The sequence below is a fragment of the Centropristis striata genome, chromosome 4 (genome assembly GCF_030273125.1).
Source record: "Centropristis striata isolate RG_2023a ecotype Rhode Island chromosome 4, C.striata_1.0, whole genome shotgun sequence".
Lineage (NCBI taxonomy): Eukaryota > Metazoa > Chordata > Actinopteri > Perciformes > Serranidae > Centropristis > Centropristis striata.
This window is the reverse complement of record NC_081520.1, coordinates 17,274,656-17,298,278: the sequence shown is the minus strand read 5'-3', so window position 1 is coordinate 17,298,278 and position 23,623 is coordinate 17,274,656. Positions and strand designations below refer to the sequence as shown.

The following is a 23,623-nucleotide window of genomic DNA, read 5'->3' as shown; positions in this document are numbered from 1 at the left end:
ACCAGAATAAAACCAAGAGATTTCTTAAATAAAACCACATAAAACCAAGAGATTTCTTAAATAAAACCACTTGAAACCAGAATAAAACCACATAAAACCAAGAGATTTCTTAAATTAAGATTGTGAAATCTAGAAATAAGCATGTTGAACGCTTAAAATAAGAAATTAACTCTTAAAACAAGATAAATTATCCAACACTTCTAAATCTAAAGTTTTTTTTATCTTGGTAAGAAACAAATAATGGTCAGGTCACTCTGCTTAGTGTTTTTATCTTGTTTTTAGACACACCTTTTTTGCAGTGTGATGCATTTCCCAACAGACTCAGCTGCTGCTGCTGCTGCTGCAGCAAATGCATCGATACAGTATTTTTTCTAGTTTGACAACCAATATGAAAGCCCACTTTGATCTAAAACAACTGTCTGCATGTAATGTTCATACATTTTTATTAATCTCACATATTTCCTTATTAAGGTTGTTCTCTCGAGGCACTTTGCTGCTTTCATGTGTCAAGCAGAAACAGCGAGTGGTTGAGATTGAAATGAATACACACTCAGGCATGCATGAATAAATGTTTTATACATGATACAGAGGAATATGTAATGTGTACATCTGAACATGCACGAGTGTGTAGAAATATGCTGCTGTGTAATGTAAATCACTGCAAAGTTGCCTGCTGACGCCATATACTACATGGTATTTACATTTTTATGGTGAAGAAAAGTGTCTCTTTTATATGTATGCATGATGTAACACATGAGAGGAATCAGAACATTTTTACACCTGTGTGTGTGTGTGTGTGTGTGTGTGTATGTGTGTGTGAGACTCACCATCCATGTCTAGTCTCTGCATGATGATGGCTAGTTCCACCTCACTAGGCATGTAGCCCAGAGAGCGCATGGCCATGCCCAGCTCCTGTTTGGAAATGAACCCGTTTCCGTCACGATCCAGCACCTTAAACGCCTCGCGGATCTCTGCCAAGACAAACAGGAAATCGATTCAGCATCTTTTGAACAATGGCCACCCCTCCTGCTTCCAAGATGCACAAACAAAAACATTTATTCACGGTCATCTACAGCAGTAGTTCTCAACCCTTTTTGAGTCGCGACCCCCAATTTAACATGCATGTTGTCTGGACCCCCGCTCACTGAACACAATCTCACACGCACAGTTCAGATCATACAAACTCAGTTGATGCGATGAATTTTGTACAAATAATGAAGCAGACAACAACTGAAACATCTCTCTGTCTGTGCATTTACATATTTTTTTTAATTTTATTGTTACTTTTAACAAAATGATTAAAAAAAATGACATAAAATGAAGCAAAAAAGGACTCAAATTGACCACAAAATGACAAAAAATTACCACAAATAGACACAAATTGACAAAAAAAAGACACAAAATGACCAAACAAGACACAAAATAACCAAAAAAAGACATGAAACGGCCCAAAAAAACCCCACAAAATGACCAAATAAAGACACAAAATGACCAAAAGAGACATGAAATGACCAAAAAAGACACAAAATGACAAAAAAAACCCACAGAATGACCAAAAAAAGACACAAAATGACCAAAACAGACACGAAATGACCAAAAAAGACACAAAATGACAAAAAACCCACAAAATGACCAAAAAAAGACACAAAATTACCAAAAAAGACACAAAATTACCAAAAAAAGACACAAAACGGCCCAAAAAAGAAACAAAATGACAAAAAAGACACAAAATTACCAAAAAAAGACACAAAATGACTAAACACAAACAAACACGAAATGAACAAAAAAGACAAAAAAATTACCAAAAAAAGATATTAAATGACCAAAAAGACTAAAACACATGAACACTTTAACACAGTGGAGACAGAGCTGACTTCCAAAATGATTTGGCAACCCCCAGAAATCATCTAGCGACCCCAATTGGGGTCGGGAGCCCCAGGTTGAGAATAGCTGCTCTACAGCACCGTGTGTATCAGTCTGCCAGACATTCTCCTGATTACTTCTTCACACTGTCCTCTGTATTTTTGGGTTCCTGTCTTTGGCAGTGATACACTTCTCACGACATTGAATTCATCTGGCATTTAATGAAGTCAGTTGGCATTTCACCCTTCCCCCTCGTTCATCATCTCTCTCCCTCCCTCTCTCTCTCTCTATCTCTCTCTCTCTCTCTTCCTGTCTGACCCAGCTTTGGGCCGTGCATTATGCAATTGGTCTCGCACCGCTGCCTCGAGTTAACAAGATCAATTCCACCCATCGATTCATTTTCTCCACCTGCTGTCACAGCCACTGTCACCTCTGCCCGCTTTCCTAAATTCACATTTACCGACGTAACCCTTCAGTGTGTTCCACTACTCTCTTTGTCTCATGGCTTCTCCTTTGTCTTTCACAAAGTATTTTTAGTTCATAAACCAAAGAGACAGTCAAAGAGTTAGAAAGTTACAGGGGGGAGTTTTCTTAGAGACACTTGTCTGTTGCCAGGGTACCAGCAGTCGTAATGTTAACCCTCTGGAGTCTCCAAAAGCTCCAAATCCAGACTTCTTCATCACTTCCAGACAAAAAGGCCAAAAAAGACACAAAATGACCAAAAAAAGGACACAAAATGACTAAAAACAGACAAAAAAAGGCCAAAAAAGACACAAAATGACCAAAAAAGACAGAATTACTAAAAACAGACACAAAATGACCAAACAAAGACACAAAATGACAAAAAAAAGACACATAATGACAATTGTCTGTTGCCGGGTAAAACTGTGACCTTCAAGATATGGACCTTTTTCCTCCAATCACTAAAAAGGTTTTCACTGTGTAGAACAGCACTCCAACTGATTCTGCTCTATACACATCAGAGAGGAAAACGACGGTCATTCTGTCTTCTCATTTTGTGTCTTTTTTTGGTCGTTCTGTGTCCTTTTTCAGTCATTTTATGTCTTTTTATGATCATTTTGTGTCTTCTAGGGGGCTTTTTTGGTCATTTTGTCTTTTTTTGGTCATTTTGTGTCTTTTTTTAGTCCTTTAGTCCAACATAAAATGTGATTTTGAATCTTTTTTTTACTTTCAAAACACTATCATGCTCAAAAAAGAATTTTAAATGTTGCAAATGTGAACAAAGGTTGCAAATATAACATATAAGAGGGTTACATCCGGTTCTATCATTTTATACTAAATATGTTTGAGCTTGTCTCCAGTTTTATTTGGTATATCATCATCAAACTGAAACTGGCCTCATGGAGTTTACAGCCAGAACTTTAGAGGTAAATTTACAGTAGGGCTCCACGCTGCTTTGTTTTCTAGTCTGGATGTCATGAAGAAGTCTGAATGATTTGGAGCTTTTGGAGACTCCAGAGGGTTAACTCGTCCTATAAAACAGATCTGTTTCATCTGCAAAGCACAGCGGCAGGTCCCTCTCATTTTAAAACTTTGTACTTTCACTACATAACCATTATCGGAGGCCTAAAAATGTCATGGTATCTATTAAATCACTTACAAAAACCATTTTACTCCAAGAGCCCTTAGTCATAAATTTACCTCAGAAAGACGTAACAGTGCAAAGATTGGGAAAAAAAAGTCAGAAGCACCCTCCTGAAACAGAAACACATTCTTTCTTGTACTGTTAATCATCTTGCGACCCCTCGGAGTCTGATCTACACTGCAGTTATACCTTTACCTGATGAAATTACTTTGTCTTCGGCTGCAGTGTGGAGCTAAAAGATTACCTCTGCGGTTCCCCATATTTTCACTTTTCTAGTGACCAATACTCATGAGAAATATTGCAACTGCATGAAATCTAAAGTGCAGAAAGGAACATCATAAAACACCTTATAGCCCTGTAAAAAAGACCAATTTGGTGAAGCTCATACATAATGTTCACAGTCTCCAAGCAATGTTGATTCAACTCAATGTACAATGTGGAGGCTGTAGTCTGTAGTATAGTTAATAAACAACACTGCAGATTTACAGTCACAGAAGGGCCTGTTTTTGTGACTCTTTGTCAGTAGTTTTACACTGCTGTGAATGATTCATAATGGTTATTGAGAACAGAAAACTATAAATAACATCTACAAAAGCAAGAGAAGCATTTAATATTAATTTGGACATCAATTACCAAAAGGTGATAGTGAGTGTTCAGATATGTTGTGGCAAGAAGAAAAGTGTTTCTGAGGTCACAGATAAAAACAAATAATAATACTTGACAGGATATTTACTGCTCTGGGGTGGGTCCCCATTTTGTTTATCGAGTGCACACACACAAGGACACACATGCATGCCCCAGCCAAGGTTAAAATAGTTTTGGTTGAGTTTTTATTTTCTGAAAATGCTTAGTTTTACTTTAGTTTTTATTAGTTTTAGTGTTAGTGTTAGTGTTAGTGTTTTTGTAATGGGCTATGTGTTGGGTGCCAGATTCAAAGAGGTCATAACAAATTTTTCCTTTTTTTCCTTTGGTTTATCCATATTAACCCCAATAAGGTTGTTAACTCGTACAGTTCCAGGTGTATTGAATGTTGGTTGGAGTGTAGACATCCCAGTCTCAGTAAACATATTTTTACCATGTGTTCCTGCAGGTTCACTAACCAGCAGCTATTTAGTTGGAGCTAAATAAATACATTACATTATGCAGTGCAGATTATGCAGTGTTTCCCTACATGTATTCTGTGGCGGTGCACCGCCGCTGCTGCCGCAAAAAAATTGTGATTTGTAATATCATGGTTGAATTGAAGACTTTCACTTGCACACAGTGAAAGAACAACATCCAAAGTTTACAGAGTTTTGCACCGGAGACACTTTTACCTTAATAACTAAACGGTTTGCGCTATCGGGAAAATTCCAATGTTTCCTGAAAGCTGAGAAATTGCTCTTTACAGCCAACATGGTGACTTGTGTGCAGGAAAACACACACTCAGTGGTGGAGAAATAGAAACACTGGATTATGTATGAAAAAAAGTTGACAAAGATGAAAACAAAGAACATTTCCACTATAATTTTAGTTAGTTTTGTATACACACAATACAGTTTCAGTTGTTTTTCAAATTGTTCATTTAAAAACGTTTTTATTTTTATTTCAGGTAATGAAAATGTTTTTTTCAATTCTAGTTTTCGTTAAGTATAATAACTTTGGTGCACACACATAAGAACACACATGCATGCCCCAGCACATGGTTAATGTGATGCACTGTCATACCAGTGTTTCACACTGTTCCACTGATCAACAGGTGGTGGTGACACTTCAGATGATACAATGTGCCAGCAAAGGCAGTGAAGAAGAATGCAAGCTTTTGCTTTGCTGATGTTTTGTGAGGAAAGAAATACGCTTCGTTAGACCTCAAAGGAACATAGAATAAGTTTTGGGTCAATTTAGCCTAAACTTTTTACATTAAAACTCCACTGAGAAGGCTTCAGTCCTCAGCAGCTGTAATGTTAAGTGTCTCGTCCACCATCCAATTTAATTTATTTGATTCTGATTGAGGCATCCTTTATATTTCAATTATATCATTTGGAATCACAATGTCAGTAGAGCTAGTTTGTTGTTTTTAACAATGGTGCATACATGCGACATATTATTACACTGACTCACTCTCACAGCGGAGACTAAAATGTCTCACTTGTACACATTTGAGTCAGCAGCTGGTTCACTGGACGCTCAACGTGTGATCAAGTCGTCAGTGGAAGGAGTCAACAGGCTTCAATGTGCTTTAATAACTGCATATTTCATAAGTAAGCCTACAGAAAGGAGAGGGTGTATGGCAAGGAGAGAGAGAGAAAGTGACAGGCATCTGGTGTTTTTAAATAGAGGTGGAATGTCACTTCTCTGAAGAACACTATGACTGCATGGCATGCATGAGCACACTGTTGAGCACTGGGTAATTTCAGCCTGGAAAGTGGAGTAGATGCTTTAACTCCATCCTTCCCGGAAACCAAAGAAGAGTGAGAGAAGGTTTTTTTTCTTCTTTTAAGGGTCATACAGAGACAATAGCCGTGTTTCCTTTAGGGGTAAGAGTGTCCACTGGGAAAGTCTCAGGCCACACCCTCTCAAATGTCGGCTCACTCTGCTTGTCTCCATTACAAAAAGGCCTCCAGAGGGATTTAGAGACTCTGGAGGTGACGTATGGCTTTAGATCTTTGTGTATTTGCTTAGCGACAGTTTTAACACAGTTTCAACACAGATTAAACACGGAGACTCAACTGTGGCTGCCGTCGCTAACTGTGCACCACGTCAGCAGCTGATCATAAATAAAGCAATGGCTAAATATGCACAGAGTCTCTGCTGATAATACACATAGTGATCGTGAATTAACCGGCATCACTAACTGTGCACAGAGTGTCTGGTGCTTGTTGTAAACAAACAGAGATCGCTAAGTGAACACCTCCAGCAGCAGCAGCACATACACACTGTACTGCTACAGAGCTAACTGTTAGCCTATTAGCAATTTGCAGACTGGACGCTAAGGGGCAGCTTGGAGAGACTGCTGCAGGAGGACTGTGGCGCTTCAACTCGTTATTACTCTTCTTAAGGAGCCGCTGAGGCTAATAACGAGAGTACTACGTCACATCCTGCTTAGCGTTCTATCCAATCAATAACCAGGATTTTTTCAGGGGAGAAAAACGGTCCTGCTCTTCTACAGGGACAAAAAAAGTCCCGACAAAAGTCCCAACAAAAGTCTACCCCGGATGGCTCGTATTCAAATTAGGGGTGTTTTGGCGAGTGAGACTCATTCCGGGTACTGGGCTGTAGTGGAAACAGCCCTCATATCATCATATATCATATCCAAGATTCAAAAGCCAATACTTCAGTGCAAGAATTTGGAGAATAATTGGTTGTATTGCTCTAATAAACACATAAAAACAATGCAACACAAGACGAGCCAGACAATCCTCCAGACTTTTGTTGCAAAAAGAGCAACCAAATCCATCTTAATTGAGTGGAAAAGTATTGCTATTGAGTGTTTTTTGAGGAAACAAACACGCTCTAACAGCATTTTCTGACTGCCTGAACCGAGAAATTGCCAGACTGAACTGAAAATGTCATTAAAAAAATGAGTCCATCAATCATCTTATTATCTACAGCACTGATTCCATTCTGTCTCAGTCTGCTGGCAAATGATTTGGAACAACATAACACAAATGGGGTGTTAATTATGAATTGTCTCATAAAAATGGAAGCCAGTGTTTTGACTGTGCTGAGCACCTACAGTAGATAATAAAGGGTCACAGTCTGTGACCTGCATCTAACAGCATGTTACTGCTTCCCCAAACAGCTGGTCCTCTGCAAATAAAGCACCATCATCATTTGTTACAATACAAACCCTTGTTTTAGAGATAACATTATCCATGATGCACATACACACAAATGCTTCCAAATACAAATGAAAGTCATACAGATGATTTTGCCCACATTAAAACAAGCATCTCATGAATAAATGTATCAGTGACTCAGGTCTTTGTTAAATACTTTCCTGTCTGGAGTGTGTTGGAACACAATAACAACATGGAGACTAGGTTTATATATTGAAATGACTCAGTCCATTTCATGCACAAATGCTCCCATCCATCAAGACTCATGACACACGGGGAATGAGCTGCTTTCCAACTCAAAACCTGACATTTGGAACAGCAATATTTCTACCAGAAGGACAGAAGAAACAAAAAACAGAAAACTCCAACTTAAATGGAACACAATCTTAAGGAAGAGTTTGTTTATTTTGTATGCAAATGATGCCTTGCAGTGTTAAATGTTTATGAGGACATGTGTTTATTGTGAGTGTGGCTATGTATGCTCGTGTTATGTAACCCTTCTACTGGACCTTTGGGATACCGCAGCGATGATTGACCTCGACAGAGACACAGCTGGCACATGAGCGAGAAGTTTGACTTTAGTAACTGTAAAGTATAAAGTAAAGAAAACATGATCACATCATGGCTGCCCATTACTCTAAGGTACATTTAATTATACCACACTGCAAAAAAAGAAAAGTTGGGTGAACTCAAAATTTCAAGGCAACAAACTTCAATAAAATTTTAAGTTGGACAATTAAACTACATTACATTACATTACATGTCATTTAGCAGACGCTTTTGTCCAAAGCGACTTACAATAAGTGCATTCAACCTGATGGTACTAGACATAGACCATAGGAATCGAGTAAGTACATAACTTTAAGAGCTAACTGTCATTGCTAAGGAGTGCTATATGTTAAAGAAGAAAAGAAGAGAAAAGAAGAAGAAAATTTTTTTTTTTTTTTTTTTTTTTTTTTTAATATATATATATCTGTTAGGTGACCATGACTTAACCGAGGTATTGTTGGAAGAGATAGGTCTTCAGCCTGCGGCGGAAGATGTACAGGCTGTCTGAGGTCCTGATGTCGGTGGGGAGCTCGTTCCACCATTTGGGAGCCAAGACAGAGAAAAGTCTGGAAGAGGTTTTGAGGCGAGTTGACCCACGCAAGGTGGGAGTCGCTAGCTGTTTGGCTGATGTAGAGCGGAGAGGACGGGCAGGGGTGTAGAGTTTGACAAGGTCCTGGATGTAAGTAGGACCTGAACCGTTAGCAGCAGAGTACGCCAGAGCTAGAGTCTTGAAGCGTATCCGCGCAGCCACTGGTAGCCAGTGGAGGGAGCGGAGGAGAGGTGTTGTGTGTGAAAATTTGGGAAGATTGAAGACCAATCGAGCAGCTGCATTCTGGATGAGTTGTAGAGGTCGGATGGCTTTGGCAGGCAGACCTGCCATGAGGGAGTTGCAGTAGTCCAGGCGTGAGATGACCAGTGCCTGGACCAGGACCTGAGCTGCCTTCTGGGTGAGAAACGGGCGGATTCTCCTGATGTTATGCAGCAAGAATCTGCAAGATCTGGTGGTGGCGGTGATGTTTGTTGAGAGGGACAGTTGGTTGTCAAGAGTTACGCCAAGGTTTTTGGCGGTTTCTGTGGAGGCAACCACTGTGTCCTGGACAGTGATGTGGAAGTCAGTGGTGGGAGAGCCTTTCCCTGGGAGGTAAAGTAGCTCAGTCTTTCCCAGGTTGAGTTTGAGGTGGTGCGAGGACATCCACTGGGAGATGTCGGCCAGACATGCAGAGATACGTGCTGCTGCACGTGTTTCAGACTGGGGAAATGAGAAGATTAGCTGGGTGTCGTCGGCATAGCTATGATAGGAGAAGCCATGCGAGTGGATGAGGGAGCCAAGGGAGTTGGTGTAAATCGAGAAGAGGAGCGGACCAAGGACCGAGCCTTGAGGGACCCCGGTGGTGAGTAGACAGGGTTCTGAAACAGAACCCCTCCAAGTTACACGGAAGGTGCGGTCCTTGAGATAGGATTTGAGCAGAGAGAGGGCGGAGCCAGATACTCCCAGGTGATGAAGGGTGGAGATGAGGATCTGGTGATCCACAGTGTCAAAAGCTGCAGAAAGGTCCAGTAGAACCACAACAGATGAGAGAGAGGCCGCCTTCGCCTTGTGAAGCTGTTCAGTCACAGCGAGAAGGGCAGTCTCTGTTGAGTGGCCCTTCTTGAAACCAGACTGGTGAGGGTCAAGGAGGTTGTTCCCATGCAGATAGGAGGACAGCTGATTGAAGATAGCCCGTTCCAGAGTTTTGGAGAGGAACGGCAGGAGAGAGACGGGTCTGTAATTGTCCACTAAGGATGGGTCGAGGGTGGATCTCTTTAGGAGAGGATTCACCCTCGCTTCCTTCAGAGAGTTAGGAAAGCAGCCAGTAGTCAAGGAAGTGTTGACAAGATGGGAGAGGAATGGGAGGAGATCAGGAGCAATAGACTGAAACAGGTGGGAGGGAATAGGATCCAGCTGACAAGTGGTAGGACGGGCAGAGGTTACAAGGCTGAGCACTTGAGGAGGAGACAGTGGAGTGAATGCTGAGAGGGAGGGAGACACTGATGGGGGGGGAGGAGAGGCAGGTTGTGAGACTGGATGGGTAAATGACGAGCGTATGTCCTCAATCTTCTTCAGGAAATGGTTGACAAAGTGGGTTGGTAGGAGGGAGGAGGTAGGAGGGGGAGTTGGAGGGACCAGGAGGTTTGTAAAGATGGAGTAGAGCTTCTTGGGGTTGGAGAATGAGGATTGGATTTTGGTCTGATAGAAAGAGCTTTTTTCGGCTGAGATTAAAGATGAGAAGGCAGCAAGAAGAGATTGGTAGTTGTGTAGGTCATCAGGGTGTTTAGTTTTCTGCCACTTCCGTTCTGCTGCCCGTAGGGGAGCTCTGGTGGCGCGCACAGAGTCCGACAGCCAAGGGGCAGGGGAGGACTTGCGCACTTTACGAGGAGTGAGAGGACAGAGTGAGTCAAGAGAGGAGGAGAGGGTGGCAAGGAGAGTGTCGGTTGCAGAGTTGGGCTGCAGAAGTGAGAATGAGTCCGATGAAGGGAGGGATGAGAGAACAGTTGAGGCCAGAGCAGGAGGAGAGAGAGAGCGAATGTTGCGGCGGACCAGTGCAGTATCTGTCGGTGAGGACAGACAGTCCGATCGGGAGAGTGGGAGAGAGAACTTGACAAAGTAGTGGTCAGAGACATGAAGTGGGGTTACAGAGAGATTGGTAGTCGAGCAATTCCTGGTGAAAATGAGATCGAGGAGGTTGCCAGCTTTGTGAGTAGGGGGTGATGAAGTGAGCAAGAGAGCGAAGGAGGAGAGTAGAAGTAGTAGGTCTGCTGACTTCTCGGGCTGGATGTTGAAGTCCCCGAGAAGGACAAGTGGTGGACCATCTTCAGGGAAGTTTGACAGTAGGACGTCAAGCTCCTCCAGAAATTCTCCAAGGGGACCAGGTGGGCGGTAGAGAACAACAATGGTTATTGGTGAGGGAGAGGTTATGGAGACAGCGTGGAATTCAAAGAACCGTGGAGAGAACTGTGGGAGTGGATGGAGGGAGAACTTCCAGTCACGGTTGATAAGAAGACCTGTTCCTCCACCCCTACCAGTGTGTCTAGGAGTGTGAGAGAAGGAGAAGGCAGCAGAAAGAGCTGCAGGAGTGGAGGAGTTGGTTGGTGTTAACCATGTCTCAGTGAGGGCAAGGAAGTCCAGTGATTGCTGAGCAGCAAAGCCAGAGATGAACTCAGACTTGCGACATGCAGACTGACAGTTCCAGAGTCCACCCTTGACGAGGCACTGAGTGTGCTTGGAGCGAGCGGGGTGCACAAGGTTGTGATAAGTGCGACAGGTTGTGCGAGGTCTGAAGAATCTTCTAGTTGAAACTCGAACTGGGATTGAGTACGTTGTCATGGTCAGGGCAGGGGGTACAAAGATGGTGCAAGGGGCCAAGCCACCAGCAGCCCCAACGGGGCTGCTGGTTTGAAATTTTTTTCACAATCTTAAAGCAAAATTACATTACCAGAGACTAGGAGCTAGGTTAAGTCCACACAAGATAAATGCACTAAAGATTCCAGCTAAATTTCACAGTTTTTAAAAGGGGCTGGCCACTCCCAGATACTTGAAAACAAAAGCTGCTAAATAGCCAATCAACAGGTAAAGTAGCTAGACAGTAGGGCTCTGAAAACTGACCTTAACTTTAAACTTAAACCAAGCAAATAAAGCAGAAAGCCCAGCAAGTAGAGAAACAAACTTAGGCAGAAACACTAAGCAACACTAAGCAACCTTTAAGCAAAACAATTAACAATCTTAAAGCAAAATTACATTACCAGAGACTAGGAGCTAGGTTAAGTCCACACAAGATAAATGCACTAAATATTTTAAGTTTTGTTTTTGAGTTTGTTCAACTATGAATTCAGATTTTTGAACTTATAATTTTACATTGTAATAACTTTTAATCCTTACTTCTGCAATGTGCTGAATTGGCACGATTGTAACGCCGCTATGAAATGTCAACTAATGTTGCGACCACAATTTTGAGTTAGCATTGATACGCTAATGGCTACTCTTGTAGCTGTAACAAGCAGCGCCGCTAGCATCAGTTAGCCGCTAGCTTTCGCTAATGACAGAATTTCAGCGCTTTCCCGCATTTCACAACAAAGAAATAAGAGTTAGCAGAACTATTGTCCCTTGTTGTGAACCCCAACTTAAAGATAAGTAACAACAACTCACAAACTTGTTTTTGAGCAGACAACTGGCTTCCTTTGTTGTGCTAACTTACATTATTGCCCTAAATGTCAATAATTTATATTTCCAAGTTTTACCAACTTAAATCACTGTTTTAGGCAAAAAATACAAGTTGGCTTTTTTTTGCAGTGCAGGGGTATGTTTGCTTTACATTTTTTTTTATTCATCACTGGCGTCAGCCCATTGGAATTTGTATTCAATTGTAAAAATGTGCAGCTAATATATGAGATTAAAAAGTCAATTAAAATGTGCACCAGAGCTTTTGAAAGCTTGAGTTTTTCTAGCTAGACGAGCTTACCATTCCAAATCTCCTGAGATATTTCTTACGATATCATATTAATAAATGCTCATTATGGCCTATTAGTAATGTTGGTAGGCTAATTTAGAATGAGTAGGTTGTTTTATCTCTATTGTGAGGCTCAAAATAAGGTTAGCGGCTCCATTCCGACATTTTTTCTCTTTTTTTGGCCAACAATGGCTCTTTTGTTAGTAAAGGTTGCAGACCCCTGAATTATAACAAATAGATATACCAAACAGAATTGTCTGTGAATGCAGGGTTTTCCCAGAATTATAAAGCTAAGGCTTATATCAATGTGGAGTGCATCAAAACTAACCAAATGACATTTCCAAGATCGAACGGTTGAACTTGGTCCTCAGCGGACTTGTTTAACAAGTTTTGTCTTTAAACTTATTGGAGGTTTTCTATTTTTTATTTATGTATTTGACCTTTATTTAACCAGGAAATATCCCAGTGAGATTATGACAGACCTTAAACGTGTTCTGAGAAACAAGTGCACATTGTGGAATTGGCCTCAAAAACTCTCAGTTTGGATTTAAAATTGCTCAAAGAAATTAAATCAGTTAGTTTCCAGTCTTTCTGGAGCATATTCCAGCATAAGGTGCAGAGTAAACAAATGCCCTTTGACCCAACTCTGTACAAGCAGAAGGGACAGAAAGCAACAATTGATCTTGTGAACGAAGAGAATAAGATCCTGCATTTCTAATAATTAAGTAATTAAGGTGCAAATGTATGAAGGCAGCAGTCCCAATATTGCCTTAGTATATTGCTTTAGGTGTTGTGGCATCTCAGTGGGATTAACAAGACAAAAATCACAGTAAGCACCCTGGACAGCTCCCCAAACTCCTGCTGTTGCAGGTTAGTGTGATCCTGCAGGCATTCAGCACATACAGTACACATCATAACCAGTAGCTTCACTACCAAAACCAGTCCTGTAGGAAGTCCTGCAGGAAGTCCTGTAGGAAGTCCTGCAGGAAGTCCTGTAGGAAGTCCTGTAGGAAGTCCTGCAGGAAGTCCTGTAGGAAGTTCTGCAGGAAGTCAAGCCTCTCAGCCTCTCGCTCAGTTTGGATAAGTCTCTACATGTCCCAAGCTCAAAAACTGCCATGTGGGAACTGCTGTTTGTGTGCCCGTGGAGTTGGAAACAAGCTGCCTAATGCTGTTGCCCATCAGCCTCCCTGTTCCTTCTTCCTCTTCCCTTGAAGAAAAGCTCAGCGCTGGTGGGCTGAGCAGACATAAAAACCTCCCCGCAGGCTTACTGCCGTCTGGTCCGGCTCAGCATGCTTAGTAAAAGAAAAGCCTGAGTGCCGACTAGGAAGGATTTCTTCATCTGCCCTTTCACTCAACTTTTAATAAAATAGCCTATTTTACTTTTTGCTGTAAAGCCCGTCTCCACGACTTCTATATTGTTACACCTGACTGAAATGAAGCCTGAAAACCCACTGCGGATACAGATTCGGAGTGGTGGAGTGTCTCAATGCTTCTCGACTGACTTGAATATTATGCTGACTCCTGCAGTCTGCTGTTCTGTTGCAGCTCCAACTAGTATACAGTACAACCATTATAACTCTAACTATCCCAGTATATACAGTGTATATAGTCCCCCCTCTGGAAACTGTGCTGGAGGAAATTTCAGCTGCACAACATATTGTGAAAGCGAACTGTCAATCATAAAGCTCCCTAAAAATGCATTCCTGTCCTGCTGTTCCCAGTGTGGAATTAATTTGCATGCAGCTTAATGTCTACCTATGCTTGTCTGAGGTCACAGAAAATGTAGTTAACATTTGATTTGCATGAAACCTTAAGGTTTAAGTTCCGCTTAACCCTTTGGAGTTTGGGGCTATTCTGTTGGTTTTTGACTACTTTTCATTCTGCCTGTATAAAGTGTTCACCATGCCGTGTTGGTATCATTGTTTTCAGCACAACCTCACCTATATGACCTGATTATCATTTTGACTTACTGGATCAACATGTTGAACACAAAAACAGACAAAAACACAAAAAAAAATGACAAAAAACACACAAAAAAAGATTTTAAAAAACACATAAAAATACACAGAAATCACAAAAATTAAAAAAAAAAAACATACAAAAAATGACAACAAAAAAAAAACATTAAAAAATATTTAAAAAAACACATAAAAACACACAGAAATCACACACAAAAAACAGAAAAACACACACAAAAACACACACAAAAATGCACAAAAAACATTAAACACAAAAGATTGCATTGAAAATGCATTGAAATGCTGAATGCACACTGCAAAATTCGAAAAAATCTCTCCAAAAACGTCAGGGAAATCATGTTACGCTTGGTTGAGGTGGGTTTAACCTTTGCTGGTGTTAGATCATTTATCTTGTTTTACGAGTTAATTTCTTATTTTTCTTACTTTTCTTACTTATCGTTCAGCATGTTTATTTCTAGATTTAATAATCTTAATTTAAGAAATCTTGTCAAGCGAAATGATCTGTCCATGCAGCAAGATCATTTCCCTCAGATTTGGTGTTTTTATCTTGTTTTTAGACACATCTTTTTTGCAATGCAACTCTTGGCCTGATGTAAAAATGGCAGTCTTACTTAGCAACAAGAAGCCTAATAAAGCACAATATACACAAGGAAGAGCACCCGTTCCAGCACATCATCAAACTGAACAAACAGGAATTAGATGTTTAAGCTATTTAAAGGAGGAGGCTTTATGTGATCCAGTAAAAAGCCAAATATATTAAAACACCTCCCTGTCGTAGTTCATGACATGTGGCATTAAATAAGTCTCTGCAAACACCACAGGTTAGTCTTTCAGTATGCAAATCTGGCATATGATGGAGAGTTTCTCCTTCAATAATGTAACAACGAACCACAGAGCACACAGAGTATTTATTCACGAAACCTGTAGTGTAGCGTTGTTCATGCATTTGGGCAGAAACAGGCTTTTCTCCTGCACTGTTTAATATTTGTCCTTCAACGTGCAATATATTTATGAAAACTGTATACCAGGGGTCTCAAACTCGCGGCCCGTGGGCCAATTACGGCCCTTGTGATGATATTTTGTGGCCCCCACCTTGATATGAAAGTTTAATGTGAGTTTTATATGAATGGCACTTTACCATGTTGTGTGTGGAAGGTCCCTTTAATTCCTTTTTTTGGGTAATTTTGTGTCTTTTTAAAAATAATTTTGTATCTTTTTCTTAATAATTGTGTGACTTTTTTGAAATTATTTTGTGTCTTTTTTGGTAATCTGTGTCATTTTCTGGTGATTTTGTGTCTTTTCTTAAATAATTGTGTGTCTATTTTAATAATTTTGTGTCTTTTTTTGGTCATTTTGATACTGCCTCCAGCTGCCCCCAGGTAATTTGAGTTTGAGACCCTTGCTGTATTTTATCATATCTGCTTTTGGCAAAATACTGTGCACCTTACCTCCCTTTCTTGCCCATGTTTACATAATATCGTAAATAAATTTTCCTTTACATTTACTTGCCTATGTTTATATTGTATATTTTTACATTTTATATATATTGTATGTATTGTCGCACTGCTTTTGGAGTCAGCTTTTAATCTCATTGTACATGCGTATAGTGACAAATAAAGGCATTGTTTTCTTTTCTATTCTCTATTTTATGCTTTGTCTGCAACATACTGCAAGTTGATTTGCATAAATGTGTTAATGAATAAAACCCTCTGCTTTTAAATTACCAGTTGAGCTGCAACAAATGATGGAATATTGCTCTCAGGCGGCACAAAGGACAGTCATGTCATGGAGCAAGGGGCAGTGCATCTGTGGAACAAAGGGCTGCATGACATGACATTAACCATGCTACTCATTTAGATGAATACAAATCAGCTGTGACGATGGAGATAAAAATGATAAATTTGGCTCATTACTTTGAGAGAGATTGGGAATGTTGCTGCTGATTGTAAAGGTCATCCTTTGAGTGACAGCAGAGCTGCTGGTTTTGGCTTTTTACTGCATCACAGATGAGATGTTCAGCTCTGCAGCGAGGCTCTGCAGGGAGTGAAACACACTTCACAGATATCGGCTGAAATCTCAAAGATCACTGGAACATCTTGTGAATCCTGTTTAAAAGAATCAAACCCCAACACTACATCCTACAAGTGTTATTTAAATGTCCTGTACTGGTTTTAAAATCAAGCATTCCCCCTTTAGCATGGGCTGGAATATGTGCCACCAGAGACTGAATTTGAATGATTTATATTTGAATTTGAATTGCTTAACTTGAATAATTAGATCTGAATTTTAATTTGAAATTTAATGTATTAGTTTGGAACTGAACATTCAGTTCTCATAATTCAAATTCAGTTCGCAGAATTCAATTTAAATTTTCTGCAACGAACATCCAGGTAGTTGAGGCAGAGCAATCGAGCCCAGATACACAGAGCGCCTCTTCAGCCAATCAGCACCTCCGTTTTCTTTCGTAACATTTGTTGCCACCCGGTTGCCATAGCGCCTCTTTGGCCAATCCATGGTCAAGCCAGTCTAAGTTCTTCCTCTGTTTTGTGGCGAGTGGCAACCGAAAACGGATGTGCTGATTGGCCGAAGAGGCGCTCTGTGTATCTGTGCTCGATTGCTCTGCCTCAACTACCTGGATGTCCGTCGCAGAAAATTTAAATTGAATTTCGCAAACTGAGTTTGAATTGTGAGAACTGAATGTTCAGTTCCAAACTAATAAATTCAATTTCAAATTACAATTCAGATTCAGTTTTTCGATGCAATGATTCAAATTGAACAATACAAAATCAAATTATGTGTTTCTAATGGGGTCATCCCTATGTTCCCCTGGTTCTATATTCCCCGCTTAAGCAGCCCAAAACTTAAATTTGCACAGCAGCTACTTTCTGGTTACTTTGCAGTTCATTTTTTGGCTTTTTAAATAGGGTTAGGGTTAGGGTTAGGCCTATTTGCCATGGAATTAGGCAGTAATGGTGGAAAAAGTAACAGACCGGGGAACATAGGACCCTTCTTGGGAAAAGCGGGGGAAAAGGATCCTATGTTCCCCAGTCTTATACAAAGAGGGGAACATAGGACCCGGGGAAGTTAAGTCAAGTTAAGCAATTTAAATTCAAATTTAAATTATTTAAATTCAGTTTCTGGTGGCACATATTTCAGAACATATTTTAGCTCCTGTTTGTATGAGAAAGTCAACTCTATGGGCACCTCATGGAGTAAATACATTTTCTGTGTTGCAAAGAATTCTTCCCTGAGTGGTTAAATTGGAAGTGATGTAAAGGATTTGTCAAAAAGCTCAGGAGAATAACTACCTACATCCAGCTACCTTTGTCTGACTGAATGAATCTTAAGGCGTTATCCATACTGTAAGGAAGCCTCGAGGGCCTCTTCTTCTCTTTATAATCCCTAAAGGCAGCAGCAGCTTCTCCTGAGAGATGAGACGTTTACACAAACACACCAGCTGACTGATTCCTTACCCCCAGTGGTGTGACAGCTCAGCCCACTGCTGCAAGCTTTTTAATGGCTCTGGACAAATACAGTAAATTGCCTCTTAAAATATTGTAAGGCAGAAGTGTTGAATGTGCAGAATGCGGAGGCACCGGAGAAAAGGAGTCGGTGGGAGACACACAGGAGTTTCTAGTGACTCTTGAAAGAAAAACACAAGGTGGATTATAATGTTTCTAACAGCGTCTGATTAAAGTTTTATATGTTCACAACATCTGCTTCAGATAAAATAACTTCTAAATGTTTTCTACCATCACTCAACATGAACTTAACTCATGATAATCACCTACTAGCAAGTCTGTTTTTACTTACATATCAAGTAACTACATATGTTTGGTAAGCATGCCATATATTTTGATTTAAAAACAATGCTAAGATGTTCTAAAAATGTTAATTGAAATTGTTCGGCATTTTTGACCATATTTCAAAAGATTTTCAAAACGTGCAAATATGTGTTAGGACAGCGATGGGCAACTGGAGGCCCGGGGGCCGCATACGGCCCGCACCCTCACTTGAAGTGGCCCTCAGTACAACTACATGCATTTGAGCAACCAACCTGGTCTCACAGAAATCCGTGAAATAGCCACAGATTTTGCTTAACTCAAAATCCGTGGAATAGCCACGGAATCGCTCAAATTTCCGTGAAACTGACACGGATTTCGCTACAATGCAAGTTAATGACAGTCATATCCCGTGGCTATTGGTTTGTTCCAAGTCACGTGACTTTCAAGGTCCCAGTGGTCAGAACAAAAAACATGGCGGACAGTTCTCTCATTTTTAGTGAAAAATCAATATTTTGACTTAGTTTCTGCATAAAAATGGATTTTGATCACATTTCTAGTGAGAAATATATGTTTTATTTTCTAAATATTCACTCAGTGAATGTACATAATCACTTTGTATGTTGGAATAGCCACGGGATATGACTGTCATTAACTTGCATTGTAGCGAAATCCGTGTCAGTTTCACGGAAATTTGAGCGATTCCGTGGCTATTCCACGGATTTTGAGTTAAGCGAAATCCGTGGCTATTTCACGGATTTCTGTGAGATCATGTTGATTTGAGCATGAAATCTTAAAAGTGCAGTGTAGAAATGCACAAAATTACTTCTTGCAATTAATGTTGGTCTGCTGTTCTTGCACTGAAAAAAGAAACCACAGTAGGTGATTATTATTTATTTGCTTAAAACTTTTTGTATTCCTATTTATACTGTTATACATGCATTTGAGCATGAAATATGTGAAGTTACTGCACTGTAAACATATTTAAAATTGCAGTTTCATCATATCTGGTTAAGTGCATGGTCCTATATGTGGCCCTGTGGTAGTGTTGATGAAAAATTGTGGCACCCTCCAGCATTTAGGTTACCCATCCTTGTGTTAGTATATAGTGTAAAAATCAGGAACATAAAAACCTATACTGTAAAATAATGTCTTATTTTAATTTGAGAGCAATATGTTTCCAGTTCCTGTGTTTTAATTACCTGGCTTTTATTGTAATGATGCCATAGAGAATACACCTGTGAGTCCCTTTCTGTGGCCTAGTTTTTTGTTTAGCAATCTGCTTGCACTGCAGCTGAATAAAATTTAAATGTCAAGATTATGAAGGAAAGATCTTGAGTCAATTCATGAACATTTCTCCTGAATGGACATCATCACAGACATCACTGGGAAGAGAAATGTGTGGAGATCTCAGCTGAATGTGGGTGTGTGACATCTGTGCACTGTGGTCTGACTGATTCATGACACTGAGAAAATTGGTGAGATTTTTCATGGCTCGAATGCCTTGCTGACAAGCACTTCAATAACTGTTAAGGCATGAATGACTAATTTATCCCACTCAGATCTGAGATAGAAAGAGAGTGGAAACATCCAAACTGTTGACCTTCTAACTCCGAGCCCACTGTGATACAACCACTCGGCCTATCGAGCGTAAAGTAAATACAGTAATGAGAGTCGACAGTTTGTCACTTCCACAGTGTTTAGTTGACCCCATGAGGACCCTCTAAACATAACCCATTTCTTACTCACCAAACACGAACCTGTTGAAACAGGAATGAGAAATTCATGCACTGCAAATATCTGCATGCATATTAAAACACGACCCTGACAGAGTATCTGGCTATTATCGTGCGCTGTGCAGCCAATTTTCGAGGCGGCAGCTTAATGTTGCATCAATGGATTCATATTTCGGAGGTCCGGGGGAGTCTAGTTTTTTTTGCCGCCTGTGGGGCTGCCACTGCTGACTCCGACAGACTGTAATTGATCGGGTTTGTGTTCTACAGGCCCAGGTGATTACTCCCAGACAGACTCAAAAACAAAGGGTCCATAAACACAGCCTCAGCAGCAGCACAGACGTGGAGCCAGACACAGAAGCCAACAGACCGAGAATGCTCCTGGTGAGATAAACTACGTAGGGAATAATGCATTACTGTGCTTTGTTGCTTTAGAAGAGGAGGAGGATGCTGCTTCTGAGGCACTGTATTGCCTTTGGAAGCATTACTGGCTATAAAACTGACTGTGGGGACTTGGATCAGCACCTGTCCTCTTCAGCAAAATCTACTCGTGGCCCCTCCGGTGCACCACTTTACTGCAAAAAAGGTGTGTCTAAAAACAAGATAAAAACACTAAATCTGAGGGAAATGATCTTGCTGCATGGACAGATAATTTCACTTGACAAGATTTCTTAAATTAAGATTATTAAATCTAGAAATAAGCATGTTGTACACTTAAAATAAGAAATTAACTCTTAAAACAAGATAAATTAAAGCTGCAAGCAGCAGTGAACTGACCCGAGCAGAGTGACCTGACAATTATTTGATTCTTACCAAGATAAGAAAAACTTTTTGTGTCTTTTTTTTGTCTTTTAATGTCTTTTTTGTGATTTTACATATTTTGTTTCTTTTTTGGTAATTTTGTGTCTTTTTTTTGTGATTTTACGTCTTTCTGTGTCTTTTTTGTGTCTTTTTTTTGTCTTTTTGTGTCTTTTTTGGTCATTTTTTGTCTTTTTTTGTGCCTTTTTTTGGTCATTTTGTGTCTTTTTTGTGTCTTTTTTTGGTCATTTAGTGTCTTTTTACATCTTCTTTTGGTCACAAAAAGACCCAAAAAAATGTACAAAACAGAAAAATTAAAGCTGCAAGCAGCAGAATTAACCCATTTATTATTTTACAGTCTAATACTGTCATGTCTGACACTTTTTACAGTGTGATTCCTTAACAATTAAATGAAAATTGTGTTGGACTATGTGTCCAATACTTCATAAACTATAGCTACATTTTTGCTACTATGAGCTCCTTCCCTACTGACTATAAAACTGACTTGGATCAGCACCTGTCCTCTTCAACAAAATCTACTCGTGGCCCCTCCGGTGTACCACGTCATTTGCGGATCTGTTCAATAACTGGAAATGTTTTCTGAAAAACGAAGCTCCATATGGGTTTGTGATTCTGCAGTGTGTATGGCTTGTTGCCCAAAATAGTCATTTTTACGCAGTGGCTCCCACTGTGTGGCCGTCTGATCCTTCTCCTGTTGTCCTCTGCTTCATTACCTTTATCTACACTTCAATACTTTATAACATTATGTATAGTCAAATATCTTCTAAATCATGGGTCTCAAACTCAAATTACCTGGGGGCCGCTGGAGGCAGTATCAAAATGACCAAAAAAGACACAAAAGTACCAAAAAAGGACACAAAATGACACAAAAAAGACACAAAATGACCAAATAATGCACAAATTTTCTAAAAAAAGACACAAAATTATTACAAAAAGACACAAAATTACCAAAAAAAGACACAAAATTATTTAAAAAAAGACACAAATTTATCAAAAAAAGACACAGAATTACCAAAAAAAAGACACAAAATTATTTTAAAAAACACAAAATTATTAAAAAAGACAAAATTATTTTAAAAAGACACAAAATGACCAAAAAAGACACAGAATTACGAAAACAAGACACATAATTACTAAAAAAGACACAAAATGACCAAAAAAGACACAGAATTACTAGCCTGGGTATACCCATACTGCCTTGCGCGCTCGAATTTCATTTCGAACCTCCATCCAGTCTGGCAACCAGGGCCGTTTCTTAGCCCTGTTTTAGGGATCCAATCACAGAGCGGGGAGAAAATAAAGCGCGAAAATAAATAATATTGCAGAAAGCGAGAACTGGAGAAGCAACGCAGCAAGCAACACTCTCTCACAGACACATACACAACAAACATCCATTTCTGTTGCTCTACATACGTCATCTGGTATAACTGATCTGATTGGCTAAGAGCTACCTACAGACGCTTTTGATAGACATTCTAAGCGTCCAATAAACGGCTCTGGAGGATCGTAAACCACACCTCCTCTACGGAGAAATGAACGGCTGGTTTCCAGACTAAATCTCATTTGAGATTAGTCTGGTGTTAGCCAGGCTACAGAATTACCAAAAAAAGACACAAAATTACCAAAAAAAAGTAATGAAAGGGACCTTCCACACACAACACAGTAAAGTGTCATTCATATAAAACTCACATTAAACTTTCATATGAAGGTGGGGGCCACAAAATATTGTCAAAAGGGCCGCAATTGGCCCGCGGGCCGCAAGTTTCAGACCCATGTTCTAAATCACCAACCTCTGTTGCTTTTCCACTGCAGCTAATATTGTTCTCTAACTTCTGGTAAGTATTTCTCTTCATGCCCTCGAGTCGGCATGAAGCGTAACTAAACTTAAAGCTGCAGTGAGTTGGTAATGATTTGTATGCAGCACCATATTGCAGGTGCAAGTATTTTACTATAACTTTGTTGTCTTTCTGGCACAAAAGAGCTGACAATAGTGTTACTTGAAAATAAATTAAATGGAAATTAAACAGACTGGAGCAGGCTGCAGCTGAAACAAAGCACACACTCCCCACAAGAACAGATGCTCTCTTTAGAAAATTACTTTTTACAGAAATGCTTCTAAATAGATGCATCATCATGAAACAAATTCATCCAATATGTTTTCCAGGTTAGCGTGACAACATACAGTAGATGTTAAAGCATCATCTGCTCATCTTCATTTGAAGTGTTGCCAGTATGGGGGTTGAACGGCAGGCAGCAGCAGCCAAATCCCTTTAAATGGGCATTAAGCATCCGTCAGGCCAGCAGCCAGACACTTTATTGAGGAGTCTTACCATCAAGCTCCTCCACGGAGATGCTGGCCAGCACGTCGCTGTCACTGTCTGACAGCGAGCGGCTCAGGTAGTTCCCCTTGTAGAGCAGACCTGCCGTCACATGGTGGAACGGCATCTTCTCCCTGAGAGACACAAGGAAACATTTAGACAGCAAGAAGGGAAGCAAGAAGCCCAAGACATTTCTCTTGTGGGTTTTTAGAACCTGGTCTCACAGGAATCTGTGAAATAGCCACGGATTCGCTTAACTCAAAATTCGTGGAATTGCCACGGAATCACTCAAATTTCCGTGAAACTGACACGGATTTCGCTACAATGCAAGTTAATGACATATGTCATATCCCATGGCTATTCCATGGATATTTTTTCCTATTGGTTTGTTCCAAGTCACATGACTTTCAAGGTCCCGGCGGTCAGAACAAAAACATGGCGGACAGTTCTCTCATTTTTTGTGAAAAAAAAAATCTATATTTTGACTTAGTTTCTGCATAAAAATGGATTTTGATCACATTTCTAGCGAGAAATATATGTTGTAATTTCTAAATATTCATTCAGTGAATGTACATAATCACTTTGTATGTTGGAATAGCCAACATACAACATACAATAGTTTGTGTGCATTATTACATTTGCAGGCGTTACACACCATCACTATACATGAAA

General features: G+C 40.1%; 1 protein-coding gene across 2 annotated transcripts in view; it reads right to left on the bottom strand.

The window, feature by feature from the left end:
- Positions 1–23,623, bottom strand: part of caln1 (calneuron 1) — a 114,014-nt gene that overhangs the window by 70,433 nt on the left and 19,958 nt on the right. For both annotated transcript variants that reach the window (XM_059331854.1, XM_059331853.1), the window contains exons 2-3: positions 22,964–23,085; positions 828–971 (exon numbers count right to left, since the gene is read on the bottom strand). In XM_059331854.1, coding sequence (XP_059187837.1) covers positions 828–971; positions 22,964–23,078 — 259 coding nt within the window. In that variant the 5' untranslated portion in view covers positions 23,079–23,085. The remainder of the gene's footprint in view (positions 1–827; positions 972–22,963; positions 23,086–23,623) is intronic.